Source organism: Pleurodeles waltl, chromosome 9 (genome assembly GCF_031143425.1).
Source record: "Pleurodeles waltl isolate 20211129_DDA chromosome 9, aPleWal1.hap1.20221129, whole genome shotgun sequence".
Classification (NCBI taxonomy): Eukaryota; Metazoa; Chordata; class Amphibia; order Caudata; family Salamandridae; genus Pleurodeles; species Pleurodeles waltl.
The window spans coordinates 383360559-383380285 of NC_090448.1; the positions used below are offsets into that span (position 1 = coordinate 383360559).

General features: G+C 45.1%; 1 protein-coding gene across 4 annotated transcripts in view; it reads right to left on the minus strand.

Annotated features, from left to right (window-relative positions):
• Window positions 1-19727, minus strand: part of LOC138259341 (cyclin-dependent kinase-like 1) — a 231599-nt gene that overhangs the window by 189065 nt on the left and 22807 nt on the right. For all 4 annotated transcript variants that reach the window (XM_069206992.1, XM_069206991.1, XM_069206990.1 and 1 more), the window contains exon 3: window positions 14636-14757. In XM_069206992.1, the coding sequence (XP_069063093.1) occupies window positions 14636-14757 (122 nt within the window). The remainder of the gene's footprint in view (window positions 1-14635; window positions 14758-19727) is intronic.

Genomic DNA, 19727 nt, shown 5'->3' on the forward strand with positions numbered 1-19727 from the left:
GCTGAGCTAGAGGCCAAAATCTACAGGTAGTCACTTTGCTAAAAACAGCTCTGTTTTCTGTGATATGTCCACGTTGTGTTTTGGGGCATATCCTGTCGCGGGCGCTAGGCCTACCCACACAAGTGAGGTATCATTTTTATCGGGAGACGTGGGGGAACGCTGGGTGGAAGGAAATTTGTGGCTTATCTCAGATTCCAGAACTTTCTGCCACAGAAATGTGAGTAACATGTGTATTTTTAGCCAAATTTTGAGGTTTGCAAAGGATTCTGGGTAACAGAACCTGGTCCGAGCCCCGCAACTCACCCCTCCTTGGATTCCCCTAGGTCTCTAGTTTTCAGAAATGCACAGGTTTGGTAGGTTTCCCTAGGTGCCGGCTGAGCTAGAGGCCAAAATCTACAGGTAGGCACTTCGCAAAAAACACCTCTGTTTTTTCCCAAAATTTAGGATGTGTCCACGTTGCGCTTTGGGGTGTTTCCTGTCGCCGGCGCTAGGCCTACCCACGCAAGTGAGGTATCATTTTTATCGGGAGACTTGGGGGAACGCTGGGTGGAAGGAAATTTGTAGCTCCTCTCAGATTCCAGAACTTTCTGCCACAGAAATGTGAGGGACATGTGTTTTTTTAGCCAAATTTTGAGGTTTGCAAAGGATTCTGGGTAACAGAACCTGGTCCGAGCCACACAAGTCACCCCTCCTTGGATTCCCCTAGGTCTCTAGTTTTCATAAATGCACAGGTTTGGTAGGTTTCCCTAGGTGCCGGCTGAGCTAGAGGCCAAAATCTACAGGTAGTCACTTTGCTAAAAACAGCTCTGTTTTCTGTGATATGTCCACGTTGTGTTTTGGGGCATATCCTGTCGCGGGCGCTAGGCCTACCCACACAAGTGAGGTATCATTTTTATCGGGAGACGTGGGGGAACGCTGGGTGGAAGGAAATTTGTGGCTCCTCTCAGATTCCAGAACTTTCTGCCACAGAAATTTGAGGAACATGTGTTTTTTTAGCCAAATTTTGAGGTTTGCAAACGATTCTGGGTAACAGAACCTGGTCCGAGCCCCGCAAGTCACCCCTCCTTGGATTCCCCTAGGTCTCTAGTTTTCAGAAATGCACAGGTTTGGTAGGTTTCCCTAGGTGGCGGCTGAGCTAGAGGCCAAAATCTACAGGTAGTCACTTTGCTAAAAACAGCTCTGTTTTCTGTGATATGTCCACGTTGTGTTTTGGGGCATATCCTGTAGCGGGCGCTAGGCCTACCCACACAAGTGAGGTATCATTTTTATCAGGAGACGTGGGGGAACGCTGGGTGGAAGGAAATTTGTGGCTCCTCTCAGATTCCAGAACTTTCTGCCACAGAAATGTGAGGAACATGTGTTTTTTTAGCCAAATTTTGAGATTTGCAAAGGATTCTGGGTAACAGAACCTGGTCCGAGCCCCGCAAGTCACCCCTCCTTGGATTCCCCTAAGTCTCTACTTTTCAGAAATGCACAGGTTTGGTAGGTTTCCCTAGGTGGAGGCTGAGCTAGAGGCCAAAATCTACAGGTAGTCACTTTGCTAAAAACAGCTCTGTTTTCTGTGATATGTCCACGTTGTGTTTTGGGGCATATCCTGTCGCGGGCGCTAGGCCTACCCACACAAGTGAGGTATCATTTTTATCGGGAGACGTGGGGGAACGCTGGGTGGAAGGAAATTTGTGGCTCCTCTCAGATTCCAGAACTTTCTGCCACAGAAATGTGAGGAACATGTGTTTTTTTAGCCAAATATTGAGGTTTGCAAAGGATTCTGGGTAACAGAACCTGGTCCGAGCCCCGCAAGTCACCCCTCCTTGGATTCCCCTAGGTCTCTAGTTTTCAGAAATGCACAGGTTTGGTAGGTTTCCCTAGGTGGCGGCTGAGCTAGAGGCCAAAATCTACAGGTAGTCACTTTGCTAAAAACAGCTCTGTTTTCTGTGATATGTCCACGTTGTGTTTTGGGGCATATCCTGTCGCGGGCGCTAGGCCTACCCACACAAGTGAGGTATCATTTTTATCGGGAGACGTGGAGGAACGCTGGGTGGAAGGAAATTTGTGGCTCCTCTCAGATTCCAGAACTTTCTGCCACAGAAATGTGAGGAACATGTGTTTTTTTAGCCAAATTTTGAGATTTGCAAAGGATTCTGGGTAACAGAACCTGGTCCGAGCCCCGCAAGTCACCCCTCCTTGGATTCCCCTAGGTCTCTAGTTTTCAGAAATGCACAGGTTTGGTAGGTTTCCCTAGGTGGCGGCTGAGCTAGAGGCCAAAATCTACAGGTAGTCACTTTGCTAAAAACAGCTCTGTTTTCTGTGATATGTCCACGTTGTGTTTTGGGGCATATCCTGTTGCGGGCGCTAGGCCTACCCACACAAGTGAGGTATCATTTTTATCGGGAGACGTGGGGGAACGCTGGGTGGAAGGAAATTTGTGGCTCCTCTCAGATTCCAGAACTTTCTGCCACAGAAATGTGAGGAACATGTGTTTTTTTAGCCAAATTTTGAGATTTGCTAAGGATTCTGGGTAACAGAACCTGGTCCGAGCCCCGCAAGTCACCCCTCCTTGGATTCCCCTCGGTCTCTAGTTTTCAGAAATGCACAGGTTTGGTAGGTTTCCCTAGGTGGCGGCTGAGCTAGAGGCCAAAATCTACAGGTAGTCACTTTGCTAAAAACAGCTCTGTTTTCTGTGATATGTCCACGTTGTGTTTTGGGGCATATCCTGTCGCGGGCGCTAGGCCTACCTACACAAGTGAGGTATCATTTTTATCGGGAGACGTGGGGGAACGCTGGGTGGAAGGAAATTTGTGGCTCCTCTCAGATTCCAGAACTTTCTGCCACAGAAATATGAGGAACATGTGTTTTTTTAGCCAAATTTTGAGATTTGCAAAGGATTCTGGGTAACAGAACCTGGTCCGAGCCCCGCAAGTCACCCCTCCTTGGATTCCCCTAGGTCTCTAGTTTTCAGAAATGCACAGGTTTGGTAGGTTTCCCTAGGTGGCGGCTGAGCTAGAGGCCAAAATCTACAGGTAGTCACTTTGCTAAAAACAGCTCTGTTTTCTGTGATATGTCCACGTTGTGTTTTGGGGCATATCCTGTCGCGGGCGCTAGGCCTACCCACACAAGTGAGGTATCATTTTTATCGGGAGACGTGGGGGAACGCTGAGTGGAAGGAAATTTGTGGCTCCTCTCAGATTCCAGAACTTTCTGCCACAGAAATGTGAGGAACATGTGTTTTTTTAGCCAAATTTTGAGATTTGCAAAGGATTCTGGGTAACAGAACCTGGTCCGAGCCCCGCAAGTCACCCCTCCTTGGATTCCCCTCGGTCTCTAGTTTTCAGAAATGCACAGGTTTGGTAGGTTTCCCTAGGTGGCGGCTGAGCTAGAGGCCAAAATCTACAGGTAGTCACTTTGCTAAAAACAGCTCTGTTTTCTGTGATATGTCCACGTTGTGTTTTGGGGCATATCCTGTCGCGGGCGCTAGGCCTACCCACACAAGTGAGGTATCATTTTTATCGGGAGACGTGGGGGAACGCTGGGTGGAAGGAAATTTGTGGCTCCTCTCAGATTCCAGAACTTTCTGCCACAGAAATGTGAGGGACATGTGTTTTTTTAGCCAAATTTTGAGGTTTGCAAAGGATTCTGGGTAACAGAACCTGGTCCGAGCCCCGCAAGTCAACCCTCCTTGGATTCCCCTAGGTCTCTAGTTTTCAGAAATGCACAGGTTTGGTAGGTTTCCCTAGGTGGCGGCTGAGCTAGAGGCCAAAATCTACAGGTAGTCACTTTGCTAAAAACAGCTCTGTTTTCTGTGATCTGTCCACGTTGTGTTTTGGGGCATATCCTGTCGCGGGCGCTAGGCCTACCCACACAAGTGAGGTATCATTTTTATCGGGAGACGTGGGGGAACGCTGGGTGGAAGGAAATTTGTGGCTCCTCTCAGATTCCAGAACTTTCTGCCACAGAAATGTGAGGAACATGTGTTTTTTTAGCCAAATTTTGAGATTTGCAAAGGATTCTGGGTAACAGAACCTGGTCCGAGCCCCGCAAGTCACCCCTCCTTGGATTCCCCTAGGTCTCTAGTTTTCAGAAATGCACAGGTTTGGTAGGTTTCCCAAGGTGGCGGCTGAGCTAGAGGCCAAAACCTACAGGTAGTCACTTTGCTAAAAACAGCTCTGTTTTCTGTGATATGTCCACGTTGTGTTTTGGGGCATATCCTGTCGCGGGCGCTAGGCCTACCCACACAAGTGAGGTATCATTTTTATCGGGAGACGTGGGGGAACGCTGGGTGGAAGGAAATTTGTGGCTCCTCTCAGATTCCAGAACTTTCTGCCACAGAAATGTGAGGAACATGTGTTTTTTTAGCCAAATTTTGAGGTTTGCAAAGGATTCTGGGTAACAGAACCTGGTCCGAGCCCCGCAAGTCACCCCTCCTTGGATTCCCCTAGGTCTCTAGTTTTCAGAAATGCACAGGTTTGATAGGTTTCCCTAGGTGGCGGCTGAGCTAGAGGCCAAAATCTACAGGTAGTCACTTTGCTAAAAACAGCTCTGTTTTCTGTGATATGTCCACGTTGTGTTTTGGGGCATATCCTGTCGCGGGCGCTAGGCCTACCCACACAAGTGAGGTATCATTTTTATCGGGAGACGTGGGGGAACGCTGGGTGGAAGGAAATTTGTGGCACCTCTCAGATTCCAGAACTTTCTGCCACAGAAATGTGAGGAACATGTGTTTTTTTAGCCAAATTTTGAGGTTTGCAAAGGATTCTGGGTAACAGAACCTGGTCCGAGCCACACAAGTCACCCCTCCTTGGATTCCCCTAGGTCTCTAGTTTTCAGAAATGCACAGGTTTGGTAGGTTTCCCTAGGTGGCGGCTGAGCTAGAGGCCAAAATCTACAGGTAGTCACTTTGCTAAAAACAGCTCTGTTTTCTATGATGTGTCCACGTTGTGTTTTGGGGCATATCCTGTCGCGGGTGCTAGGCCTACCCACACAAGTGAGGTATAATTTTTATCGGGAGACGTGGGGGAACGCTGGGTGGAAGGAAATTTGTGGCTCCTCTCAGATTCCAGAACTTTCTGCCACAGAAATGTGAGGAACATGTGTTTTTTTAGCCAAATTTTGAGGTTTGCAAAGGATTCTGGGTAACAGAACCTGGTCCGAGCCACACAAGTCACCCCTCCTTGGATTCCCCTAGGTCTCTAGTTTTCAGAAATGCACAGGTTTGGTAGGTTTCCCTAGGTGGCGGCTGAGCTAGAGGCCAAAATCTACAGGTAGTCACTTTGCTAAAAACAGCTCTGTTTTCTGTGATGTGTCCACGTTGTGTTTTGGGGCATATCCTGTCGCGGGTGCTAGGCCTACCCACACAAGTGAGGTACCATTTTTATCGGGAGACTTGGGGGAACATAGATTAGCAAAACAAGTACTATTGCCCCTTGTCTTTCTCTACATTTTTTCCTTCCAAATATAGGAGTGTGTGTAAAAAAGACATCTATTTGAGAAATTCCCTGTAATTCACGTGCTACTATGGTCACCCCGGAATTCAGAGATGTGCAAATAACCACTGCTCCTCAACACCTTATCTTGTGCCCTTTTTGGAAATGCAAAGGTTTTCTTGATAGCAATTTTTTACTCCTTATATTTCAGCAAATGAATTGCTGTATACCCGGTATAGAATGAAAACGCACTGCAGGGTGCAGCTCATTTATTGGCTCTGGATTCCTCGGGTTCTTGATGAACCTACAAACCCTATATATCCCCGCAACCAGAGGAGTCCAGCAGACGTAACGGTATATTGCTTTCGATAATCTGACATTGCAGGGAAAAGTTACAGAGTAAAACGTAGAGAAAAATTGATGGTTTTTTTCACCTCAATTTCAATATTTTTCTTTTTCAGCTGTTATTTTCTGTAGGAAACCCTTGTAGGATCTACACAAATGACCCCTTGCTGAATTCAGAATTTTGTCTACTTTTCAGAAATGTTTAGGTTTCTGGGATCCAGCATTGGTTTCATGACCATTCCTGTCACTGACTGGAAGGAGGCTGAAAGCACAAAAAATTGCACAAATGGGGTATGCCCCAGTAAAATGCCAAAATTGTGTTGAAAAATTGGGTTTTCTGATTCAAGTCTGCCTGTTCCTGAAAGCTGGGAAGCTGCTGAGTTTAGCACCGCAAACCCTTTGTTGATGCCATTTTCAGGGGAAAAACCACAAGCCTTCTTCTGCAGCCACTTTTTCCAATTGTTTTGAATAAAACGAAATTTTCACTGTATTTTGGCCAATTTCTTGGCCTCCTTCAGGGGAACCCACAAAGTCTGGGTACCTCTAGAATCCCTAGGATGTTGGAAAAAAAGGACGCAAATTTGGCTTGGTTAGCTTATGTGGACAAAAAGTTATGAGGGCCTAAGCGCGAACTGCCCCAAATAGGCAAAAAAAGGCCTGGCACAGGAGGGGGAAAAGGCCTGGCAGCGAAGGGGTTAATGTCCCTGTAACCTTTTTCAGTGAATTTCTACGTTTCTTTTTAATTCTATTTCCTAACTATAATGTCCCTGTAACCTTTGGTTTTTTAGGTGCATTTCTAAAAATTTGTTATGCTATTTCATAAATATAATGTCTTTGTAACCAAACCACTCATTCATTCATGGAGTGCATGTATAATTGGAGCGTAACGCGCCCTTTCTGAAATAATCAGAACATTTTATTTCATTTGTTTTAAATAAGGATCTGCTTTTCTTTATTTATATATATATTTTTTTAAGTTGTCTAAGTCCTGGTTGAAGTGTTGGCAGCCAACCAGATCTCTGCACCAGATCAGTTAGATTTGTGGAGGGTCTGCGCCTCTAGATATACAAATTTAGTTTTATTTTAATAACATCACAGCTACTGAACGGATTTACACCAAATAAGAAATAGGGCTGTGAATTTGATTTAAAGTGAGTTAACATGGTAACACAAGGTCAACGGGTGGCAAAGGAGAGACATGGAAATAGGAGGCTCTCCATTTATGTGTAAGGAGTGGTCGTATTTAGCTTATTCTGTCATTTTTCAGTCCTGTTGTCTCCCCTGAAAATGTAAGCTTAAATTAATTCTTTAATCTCCAGGAGCCCATGAGGGGCCAACCAATGAAGGGAAGTGGCTCCCGGAGAAAGGGCACTTTGTCCATCCACGGTAAATACCCTTCATTCAGTTATTGGAGTCAGACCGACTCCCAGGCCGGCCATACATTAGCGCCTTAATGAAAGGATATCTACTTAAGTGTCACTCGGGGGATTCCACACTCCATTGAATTGTTCTTTAACTAAGTGGAGTACACGTCCTGTCCGAATGGTCCCCCAGACGGCAGGGGCTGGTGACCACAAGCCCTGGGAAGAAAGCCCAGGCCCTGATAAATACTGTGATTAAGGAAAGTAGTAGTAATATAGGAGATTGTCCATTGCAGTTGAGTCATTGGTACTTCCCCCTTTCAAACCGTCGTCAAAAATCTCCATGAGGATCGTGTGATGCACTAAAAAATGTAAAAGCCGTGAACAATGTGCAGAGCACACCATGTGATTTCGCCACAAGATCTTATATTCCGCAACAGAGGTTCTCTTTTCAAGCTAATATTTTAATTATGCCCTGGACACGTTTTCCTACATTAAGGGATTTAATGAGTGCAATGAATGTGAGACATCGGGGGCCTAAAAAGTTCACAGGACTGCTAGTGGCGTAGCCAGTCTAGGCCCTACTGCCAAGATGGAGATGAGCCCCTCCTGCAGTTTGAATTATAAAATGCAGCACTAATTAAGGCCTATGGCCCCGGTGCAACTGCACCTGCTGCACCATTGGAATGTTTGCTCTGCCAACAGTGGTCTGTGCATTGTGCTGGTTCCAATATAGGCAAGTGAAAGGGAGAGCTGTTTCTGGAAATAATCACAACCCTGTTGGATATTAAGTTATGTATTTACTAGCACCCCGTTAAACGGCATTTTTCTTATTCTGCTTCCATATGCATATGCTGTTAATACTGGATATATTTTTGGCTACTAATTTGCAAAACGATGTCAGTTGTGTAGCGCCCTGACACCCTTCATAGTGTCGAGAACGCACTACAAAACGCTGAATAAATAGAACTGAGTTTCTCTGCTTCAGGCCTCAAGCAGGACCAGCCTATATGCGAGGGAGGCTCCACTACATGAACCTGAGCTCAAACAGTCGCACGGTCTAGATTTCCTCGCCGCCGTGTGATTTTTCTCGGCCTGTGCCATTAGTTGTCTTCCCCGCTGAGGATGCTTGTTTGGGGCTGCAGGATTCTGACAGCTTCGCTAACTTTTTTTCCTGACCGCATTACTTTTTAAATAAATCCCATTCAAAGCAAAACAATAACGCGTGTTATGGGCCCAGCATGTGCTAATTGGTGAATTCTTTCAAGTGGGGACACACTCCACATCTAAAACAAACCAAAGACACTCTGAAGTAGAAACCCCACAGGATGGAGGAGGAATCCGTTCCTGTGGTGTTGTGCTTCTAATGTCACAGGTAATACATACATTTTGGCAGGTGCACAATGGGGCCTCTTTGATATAGTTTAAAGGCACACACCCACGTGCACACGCAGCAGGCCAGCTGTGCTGCCACAGTACCAGCTGGGATACAGTGACACCAATAGAAGAACTTTCACTGGCGGCGCCGACACTAAACAAGTCTCCTTTCAATGTCTGATCCCCCACATTACGCAGCACTTAGCTAATAAGGTGGACATTATTATTGCACTTTAAACAGCTAATCTAGCTAATAAGGTGGACATTATTATTGCACTTTAAACAGCTAATCCCTTATTGTAACACACAATGGAAACCAATGCTGGAAATGAGAGTCTTTCTGAGCGGCCTCCAAAGATTAAAGTGGTCCCTGGTCCGAGGGGGGTGGAGGGTGACAAACATCCATGGCCGGCCACCAAGATCCTGCGATCACTGAGTGGGTTAATGCGGCGGACAATGTACGTAACCTCTAGGTCACGGGCTGGACGGCGAATTACTATATCGTTAGGTGCAGAAAAGAGTCACAACCCTCATGCTTTTATGACTGTATAAATGCGGCCGAAGAGTGCAGAGGGGGCACTACATGAACAAGAACTTCACTATTGTTAGAAGGAACTGCCCAGCGTGTAACATACGGCTGTGTGCAGAGACATCCCTGAATGCGCGTGTTTGTAGCCCTTTGCTTTCATGGAGCCTTTATCTAGAAACAAGTTAGTGCAGTTGGGCAAGTGGCAATAGTCAATTCTGTTTGGAGTAAACACACACTGCATGCCCTACCACTCTGCATGCAGGACGCTGTCTTTGGTGTGCAGTGCACGAGCCCCTCACCCCTTAAATTACATTCAGAGTGCACACAGTGCATGCATGTCACACTTTGTGTATACTCAGCGTGTACACTGCCCCTCCCTCCTCAGGAAGTACTCACAACTGAAGTCGGGCATCTTGGACAGCATTAATCAGGTGGTGGAGGCCCGCAGCCACTGGCCCAGCTGGAAGGTGCCAGCAGTTATCTTAAGGGCCTCTGCTGGTGCCGACTGGTGACCTGGGCCTGGCGGCAGGTGGTGCAAGTAGTAGGAGAGCATGGCGTGCAGTGCGGCCTCTGAGTAGCCCCACATGGGATGCCTGTAAAGGCCTCTGCCCCGCCTCCCGACCGCAGTGTGTCAGGCTCGGGAGCGCCGGATGCTGTGAGTGAGGGTGCTGCTGCTTGCCTCCCATGTAGCCAGGCTTGGGCAGCAGCCTCATGCGGTGCTGCAGTGGGGCGGGCGGCTGGCTCTCCCGTAACCTGCAGTCCTGGTGCTCCGAGGTGACGAGTGCCAGAGGCCAGCTCTGAGGCCAGCTAGCAGCGCATCGATGTGGAAGTTCTTGAACTTTCTCTTTAGGTGGTACCCGGGGCTGGGGCGCCTCCTCCAGTTTGTCAGAGGAGTGTCACCCCCGCCAGCAGGAGCAGTAGACCTTTAAAACTAAACTGATAATAAACGGCATTTATTTTTAAAGGGGCAGGGCCATGGGTTGACAATCAGTGAGGGTAGTGAACAGAGCACTCCCCTCAGTGCGCATGTATGTTGAGCCAGCCAAACACACATGCGCACAAGGGCTCTCTCCAACCCGGCACTGTGTTGCCGAGTTAGAGAGAGCAAGCCCAGGCTCCCAGTCTGCGTTTGAGTGCCCAGCCAGGGTGCTCCAGCCAATCATAACGCTGCTATGAGCAGCGTCATGATTGGCCCAGGGCAGGCTGGGAGCCTGTGCCTGGAGTGCAGCAGCAGCGCTGTGGTAACCCTTAAGGTAAGTTTAATTTGTTTTTTTAATATTTTTTTTTATTTGTCCCTGCCCCGCCACTTTACCCAGTAGTTAGCCGTGACTGCCCAGCGGTTCCCTCTCAGCGCCAGGCACACACTGCAATGCAGTATCCCGTTCCTCACGGCCACTGTTTACTCTAACTCCCCCAAAGTGACAGTATCAAGGGTAGCGACATACTTGTTTTTTTAAAAATAATGTCAGTATAACGCAAATTATTTAAAAAAAATTATCGAATTTCATCTTCATCCAGCTAGCACAGAAATTATTTCAGATTGTCATATTTATTGCAGTACCTTCCATCATTCTAGAATGTCCTGTCAACCTAGACAGCACAGACTTCAGAACGTCATAAATGTATTGCAGTCAATCAGAGCCTGCAACACAGTGCAGCACGTTCTTATGGATGCTGGTTGGGGCTCCCTCTCCTTGTTTTCATTTTTTATTTACACTAACAGTGTAAAGTATTGCAATATTCACTATTAGTATAATAAAAATGGAGTATAATTAGCTGGAATATGACCTTTTCTGGCAGCTAGGTAAGTAACAAGCATTGACATAGCCAACAGGTCTCGCCTTTGGGACCTTGTAAGTGTTTAGCCATGCCACATATTATTCTGGGTGCTGTGCCACCAGTAATTGAATAACTTTACAATTACTACACACAGGGGCATGCCGTCTGATTCCAGAATACATGCTTGCTTGATCAACGGAATGGAAAGTGTATCAGTCAAAGTGCACAGTTTAAAAAAAATTGCAATGGACACTGGCTGCCCCAAGCCATGTAACAAGGTGGGCCCTGGGAAGAGGCAGCAAGATCACGGAGGGTGGCAGGACAGGAGAGGTGAAGACCCAACAGCAAAATAGCCCTTACATGCTCCTGCCATCTTGGAGTGAAATATTTTTCCAAGACTGAGAATGCGAATAAATGTGTTGCTTGATTGCAATTTTTATTCGGGGTCATTAGGACGCTCTACAACATACTTCAAAGTACTTTCTTATATTTACTTTATAAAATATGTAGTGATATAGGACAAATACTGTTTTAGGTAGTGCACACAAATGGATTGAGCCCAAGTTCTAGTACAAAGTCAAAATTTGGATGTCACATCTGCAGTATTGTGTCCAATTCTGGCAAGCGCAGTTTTGCTGAAAACACATGGAGCATGGACTCCAATTCTGGTGTATACACATGGATTATGGAGTCATTTGTGGCAGGCACAAGTGGAGTCTGGAGTTCAGGTCTGTTGATACCACCTGCAATGGTGAGTCCAGTTCTGTTGACCACACATGGAGAATAGAGTCAAGTCCTGAATGCACATCCGAAGTTGTGTGCCCAGGCCTGGTGAGCACGATTGGGCTAGGGTGATCAGGCATCTCAGTTTTCCTGCCATTTACTGTAATTTTTCCGGTTTCAAAGAGGGAATACCATGTGAGTACCACATAATCTCATACAGAATTAATTAGCAGCACACCTCAAGAAGCAATTTCAGTTAATTAGATGTGTTTTAAAGCTGCATTTCATTTTCCCCTCTTTAACACACACATACTTATATTGGCACTTTAGTGCCTCATTGTCCTCCGTTTTTCTGTGTTGGCAAGCACTGTCAATTAAATAATTAAATAATGATGTGTACCACAGCTGCTACAAAATTGCAGTCCTACTTCTATGTCTGTATAATGCTCCATTTTTGGTTTTCTAAATCTGTTCACACTAGAGTGGAGTCCGATCTGAAGACTCATCTCCAGAAGGATGAAAGCTTAGTGGAGAGTTCAAACCAGATCCCAAATAGAGGCTAATGAATAGACACCCCAGGTACAAGAGTGTATCGAAATTGGCAAACAAGAGAAAGGTGTATAGACAAGGGCATTCCTGAACAGTGAGGCTAAGGCAAAAGGATGTAGGAAGAGCTAGGGACGGGGCAGAAGTAGTGATGAAGCAGAAGCAGTGACGAGGCAGACGTGGTGACAGGACACAGTGGTGGGGAGGCAAAAGTAACACCACAACAACCTATTTTTCCACATAATGGTGTACTGAAAAACAGCCTAAATATTACAATTCAAGAAGATGATCGCAGCAAATTAACTCAGAAGTCAGACCCATTGGAGCAACAGGACATAGTGAGCAGTGGGGTAGCCGGAGACCACTCAAGGGCTCAAAGTAACTCGCAGGTAGAAAATAAGCATCCTTGGTTGACGCGGTGGTACTTATTGTAGTTTTTAGTCTGTATACACAGTATACGTCTATTAAAAAGTGCACATTCACCGGGAATTCCTAGCGCTGTAACAGGTGGTACTGCTGTGGCTTAGCCTCCCCCCCAAACCTCTGAAATGACAAAACTGGGACAAGTTCCTGCAAACCAGGCAATTCCCACTGCTGTGGTGACTGTGATTGGACACGTTAGAATATATGGCTGCGCAGATAGTAAGGGAACTTCTCTGAAATAAGGCAGCGCTGGCTTTAAACTCAATTTTCCTTTCAGTTCCTGATCACTTATCTCCTTCTCTTCCTGTGTATCCAGCAGCACTTCCTGAATGCTGCAGACTGCTTCTGACAAGGCCCTTAGGAGGAAATGATGGTCATAAACAGGAATTGATGCTTGCAACCCCTGGGGCTAGTTGCCAGTCTTCTATTCAAAAGTGGCAGGCAGACAGGGCTAAAGACAGAGTGACAATGGAGATATGTAAGGGACAGACCCCCAACACCAGCCCCCAGTCAAACACCCACTGCACACAGCCCTGCATGCCTATTGTTTTTTCTGGTAGACCAGCAGCTGTGTCTAATAATTCCCCTCCAGTGAACAGCTTTTTCTGCTTCCCTCCCTCTTCTTTTCAGAGAAGGTCTGAGACGCCCTGCCCCTTCCTCTTCCCCAGCCAGGTTCTCAGGTGGCTGCGTACAATGCTGAGAGAAAACCAGCAGAGACAGATGGCAGAGTCATGTAATTCTGATTCCCTTCCTGCCACTCACTTTTTAATCAAATAAAACTAAAAATAAAAGAGTTTGTGTGATGCTTGTGACATTATTGCAAGCAGCTATGGGTGCCAGTTCCCATGTCCTCTCTCTCTCTCTCTTGCACTACTCTTGGTTGTTACCCTGCCCTCTCCTGCACAGTAAGAGGTCCCAGGTGAAGCATGAGGAAAGAAAATAAAGAGTGCTCCCCAAGTCTGAATAGATAGCACACACTGGGTGCTCATGGGCAAATGGGACAAGAACAGAACAGTATTGACAAGCCTGTTTATGGGGGAAGCCTGGAGCAGTGATTCAGATGCTGTATTCCTCGGTCTGTAGAAGGCACTGAGAGATTAAGTGAACTGCAGACAGTACAGGAATCAAAGGAAAAAATAGTCCCACAAAACAAAGTGCAAGAATACAACACTTGGGCCCTCATTATGATCTCGGTGGGAAAACCTGCTGAGTTCGGTGCTGGCAGTCAACAAAAGACCGCCAGCGCGCAGAAGCTACATTATGAACATTCAGCTGGGCCGGCGGGTGAAAACAGTGTTCCCACCAGCTGGCCCAGCTGAATGCAGGGCCTGAACGTGGAGCCGGCGGCAATGTAATAGTGTGGAGGGTGCAGCAGCATCTGTCGCGAATTTCACTGCCCGTAAATCGGGGAGTTAAATGCGCACACGGGGCTGTGCATGGGGGCCCCTAGGCACCCATTCCGCCAGCCAGGGAAAGGCTGGTGGAAACCGGAACATTATCCGGTGGGCAGTGCTGCTTGCAGCCTGCCTTGTCGGATATGTAACTCCGCCATTGCCAGGCTGCCTGGCAGGGGAAGACTGGCAGTGGTGGAGTTACAATAGTGGCAGTTCTGCCACATATATTATATGGCGGTCTAGGCCACCACCGCCTGCATGGCGGCCCAGACCGCCATATTCATAATGAGGGCCTTAGTACCTGCTCCGCAGGAGGAACAAAAGAGAAAAAAAGGAGGGGCAAAGAGGCAGGACTGACCACTAGCAAACAAAGATTTTCAAAGGACACTGAAACAAACACATGAAAATCGGGGGGGGGGGGGGTGACTTTAAGCCCACAAGAGAAGTATATACTATAGTATAGAGAAGAGGACTCAAATGTGCAGCCTAAAAAAATGCTTTTAAATGCACGGTGTGTGTGCTTGTGGGTGAGAGTGTGTTTATGGGTGAGTGAATGTGTGCATATGTGTGAGCATATGTGTATGAGTCAAAGTGAAGGTCAAAGGGCCTGTGATGTCACTTCCGCTATCCCTGGCATTTTGGTGAATTGACATCCATGGTTGTTTCATGTGTATTCCTTTTCCACTCTTACTATTTCCTTCAATAATTGCACCTCACATCATATTGCATCCTACTCACCCACGGGGGTATCTGTCCAGCTCATGCAGCACGGTGTGGTCACAGTATTCAAAAACCAGATGCAAGCGCCTCTTCTTCCTGAACACTTCCAGCAGATTCACCAAGTTTATGTGTTTCAGTTGCTAAAGAAGGAGGGAGAAGTGATGGGCATGATCAGAGCATTTAATAGGGAACATTTAAGAGCTGCCACAAGCAAAAGAACCTAGACTATATGAGTCCCACAGGAGACGACATAAGACCAACATTTTGAACATGGTAAGAGGGAGATAGAGGAAAACAAATTGGGGTGATTTTCCTCATTGACTGACATTGGCATAGAGGAGAGCTTAGACAGGAGACACTTAAAATAAAGCCGTTTTGGGCTTAAAAATCGGGAGTCTCCCACCTGAAACCGGTCTTTTGGGCATGTATGGTCAATGTTTAACTTATAGTAACTTAAAGTACATGTAAATAAATTAGGTGCTTGAAATGTCTTGTTCTGTGTGTGTGGGGGGGGGATAGTGCTGCACTGCTCCTTGTGCTGTGTGAAGCTGCACTGCCGCTGCCTTTACTGAAGCCTTTGCTGTAAAAATCTCACACAGCTGCTGCCTTGGCTGTATGAAGCTTTCCCCGCTTCCGCCTCTGCTGTAGGAAGCCTGCCGCAATTCCACCTGTGCTGTAGGAAGCTTGCCCAACTTCTGCATGTCATGTACAAATCTTGCATCATTGCTGCCTTCTCTGTACAAAGTTTGCCATGCTTCAGCCTGTATTGTACCAAGCTTGCCCTGCGTCCACTTGTGCTGTATACAGCTTGCACTCCCCCTCAGTGCTCGTCACAGTTTATTATAGTTTTTGGGTAAAAGGTTTGCAGCTGCCGCTGCTGGCAGGGAGGAGGGGCAACACTCCTCCGCCCTAATAGAGGAGCCGCGCCTAGTTTTATAGCGTGTCTCTTAACAGCGTAGGGTGTAGAAGCACTTTATATCACACACACATACAGAGACAATGAATAATACGTGTGCAAAACAGTATTTAATAAATGGTACTTAAGACAAAGGGTACTAGGAGGAGTAGGATTCACATGTCATCCATACTGGTAGACATTTTATAGGAGTCCTTGGTCTAGGGAAGCATAATCTCAGGATTCACAACATAGCACAGTGGCTAGGGTGGAGTTTACTAATAACAGTTTATTACTACCTAAACAAACTCTTATAAGCAAAATTAGGACAATCAAAGACTGGGAAAAAACACAACTTTCTGACCTGTACCATGACGTTTTGCATGCAGCTCTTTGATGGCAGTTCATAGCTCACCATGCCAGATTATGAATGTAACTTATGAACTGCACAGTAACAAAATGATCTGTTACAAAAGCAGTATCCCACTGAGCACTGCATATAAAATACTGTTATGTGATCTGCATAATACGCGTTCTTTGCAGCAGGCATATCAACTATGTGCTACCTTACATGAGTCAAAACTGCCATTAGACAAAACTCTGATCTCTCTCCAGCAGGTACATTAATCACCAGTTATCTTGGCACTTTTATTGTTGCCTGAAAACTGTTTGATATACAAGGAACTCTGCAGTGCTTTTAAAACTGCTGTAAAGCTACAAAACCACCCCCACAATAACAAAAGCTCCTTCCCCACCATTCCAGTCCCCGGGGGAAATGCCCAACGCACTGTACTGCCAGTCCGGCTTTGGTATTTATCCATATTTGTTTGAGCTTTTGTGAAACAAATAAGTGAAATCTAGTATATTTCCAAATGTATTTGACCAATAATTGTACTCTGCTGCTCGAACACCTGACTGGTTTCAATTAAGTGAACATTCCCATTCATGATATATCAATGCCCTGGTACAAAAACATGTGTATTTTAGTATCAACCTAGCACACATCTACAGCTGTTTAAGCCTTGTTGAGAAACATTTTCTCTTTTTACTCTATTACCCGTGAATCTCTGCACAGCTATTGGCCTGGAAGTAATGATTATGAAAATTTAGAATCTGTAAAAATCAGTAGAAACAAGAAAACTGTGGATCTTAGTCATAATGCATTGGGCTTCGGTCTCTCACTCCTATTCTCCAAAGTGATCCATCTAATATTCTATGTTACCACAGTGACCAATACTTGGTGTGAGGTCACTGAGATCTAGGGGACTGTGACAGTTACTAGAGAGATGCAAGGTAGCTCATGTATGCTGCTGGTTCCTGTAATAAAATTCATACTTCTACCTTAATTTGTGGTCCAAGCCAGCACCACTGCTGCCTTTGCAGTACAAAAGTTGCACAGTTGCTGCTTTTGCTGTACAAAACTTGCCCTGATTCATCCTGTGCTGTAAAAAGCTTGCACTGTTGCTGCCTGTGTGTTGAGTAAATACTCCAAACATGTTGCAATATTAATCTTTTATTGAAGTAAAACTCCAGTAAGGCCAACACATCCGCTCGCTAGCTGTAAACGCTCTCATTTCAAGTGATAACATTCCAGCCTTATAACATTCTCTCCTACCTCATCACATTCTATCTACATCTTGCCATTCTGACATACAGACATTTTACATGAGGACATAACATATCTCCTCTCTTAGAGAGTGAAAAGGAATAAGTATAAACATAACTACAACAAAAGTTACATATTCGCTTAAATAAGAATACATACAACTCTAGAACAAAAGTTACATATTTGCTTAAATAAGAATACATACAACTCTAGGAACAGTCTAAATTGTTATATAATCGTGCAAATACAAAGGTCGTTTGATAATTCTACCTTGTTTACTCTTGAATGATTCGCTCATCGCATCATATCCTAAACTTCCCTCTGAAGTAATTGCATTCTCTTGCGTAGTAATTTCTTCTTCAACACCAATCCTAGACTCTTCCCTAGTTGTCACGCTACTATCTATATTCTGATGCAAGTCTAACCAGCAATACTTTTTTTTAATTATCACATGCTCTTTACATTTTACAAAATGACGCATGTGCCAAACCCGACCATCACTTAGTTTAGCCGAATTACTATAAACTTCAACCACAACCCTCGGTTCAGAATATTTACTTTCTCCCTTCTTTACTTTACATAGTAGCTTAACACACACTACTTCTCCCTTCTTCAAATCAATCTCCTTAGCTCCCTTCCTTTTGTCCATATACACTTTATAGTCAACTTGTGCTTTTTGAATGTTCTTTATTACTTGAGAAGGTGACCAATCCTTTCATCTAGAATTAATCAAGCACCCCCGATTGTCCCTCGTGAAAGGTATCCTTCCCCTCATGATAGTAAATGGACTGTGATCAATAACAGTTGGTATGGTCCTATACATCCATATCATTTTCTAATGCTGGATTTCCAATTCAGACTTCTACATTTAGCCAATTGCAACGATTCTTTGATGACACAATTAAATCTCTCCATGTCTCCATCCCCACTTGGGTAATAAACAGAAATTAACTTATGTTCTATACCATTCTGTTTTAAAAAAAATTATATATCTTCACTTTTGAATTATACACTAGTGTCTGTAATAACCTTTTTTGGTATCCCCTCTCTTTGAAACAGTTCATCCAAGAATAACAATACATTTCCAGAATTAGCCTTGTTCACCAATTTAACTTCTGCCATTTGGAAAAGTAATCCATTGCCACTATTATATACCATTCCTTTTTTTCCTCAGCAATTGGACCCATAATATCTACACCAATAACTTCCCATGCCATCTCTGTGCACGAAACGGGGTGTAACATTGGTTTTAATTGAACAAAAGACTTATCTGCATTCAGACATAGATCACATTCCCTAATGACGCTTTCAATCTCAACATCCGTTCCCGACCACCAATAGTTCTCCTTCACTTTTTTGCTGGTCTTTACTACACCTAATTGCCTCTCTTAGCATATTTTAATAATGGTTTCTGTTAAACTTTTTTGTAGTAAAATCCTGTCTCTTATTACTATATTGTTTTGAATCACAGTTAACTTGTTGCGTATCTCAAAAAGGTTCCTCAATTCTGAATCAATATTTTTTCTCTGGCTATCCATTCTGAATATAGGGCCAGATGTATCAAAGGTTTTTACCCATTCTGTGTCTATGGGAAAAAGTGTTCGTACATATGGCCCATAGTTCCTTAAAGATGTTAATGATTGATCATTTAAGTTAGCCTCGATCCAATCTTTGCTACTAATAGCATCCCACTCCTTACTGCCTATGCCACACTTATCTCTTCTACTTCTTCACAATTTTCTTCAAGAGGTAACAGCATCATACTCAAGAAACCTGCAAACTTGTTTTTAACACCCAGTAAATATACCAGCTTATACCTAAAGTCCAATAGTCTGATTGAAATCTTAGCGATCCTAGGCATAGATTTTAATAGACCCTCTGTGGACAGAACTTTTAATAATGGTTTATGATCACACCTTACCTCTACATTGAGACCCCACTAAAAGGTCCTAAAATGTTCTAATCCCCAAACTACTGCTAAGGTTTCTTTTTCTATGTCTGAATATTTTCCTCAGCAGGTGATTATGCCCTAGATGCAAAAGCTATGGTGACATCCTTGCCATTAGTATTTTTTTTACTTAAAACTGCTCCAATACCTTTATTACTAGCATCTGTTGTTGGTACAGAGATGAGTTTAGGATCAAATCCAGATAAAGGCCCTCATTATGAGTCTGGCGGTCCTGAGGCGTTTGTGATCCTCCAGGGTTGCGCTACATGCAGCGCCACCCTGGGAATAATGAGTCTCCTTCAGCCGGTCTTTTCATGGCCGTTTACACCACCAGGGAAAGGATGGTCGAATGGGTGACTCAGGGGTCCCCATGCACAGCCCCGTTGCGCATTCCACTGCCCAAATTACGGGCAGTGGATTGCACCTAGGGTGCTGCTGCACCCGCCGCACTGCCACATTGCTGCCGGCTCCATTAGGATCATGCATGCATTGCAATGCATGCATTGCACCACTTTGTACATATGGAGTGGCGGAAAAGGCGCTTTAGCGCCGCCTAGCATGAAAGAAATTATGCTACGGTGGCGCTAAGGTGGCGCTAGGGCGTCTTCAATATGCTCCTCTGTTTTGCCTAGTGCCAATGCAGGCATCTTCAATATGTAAC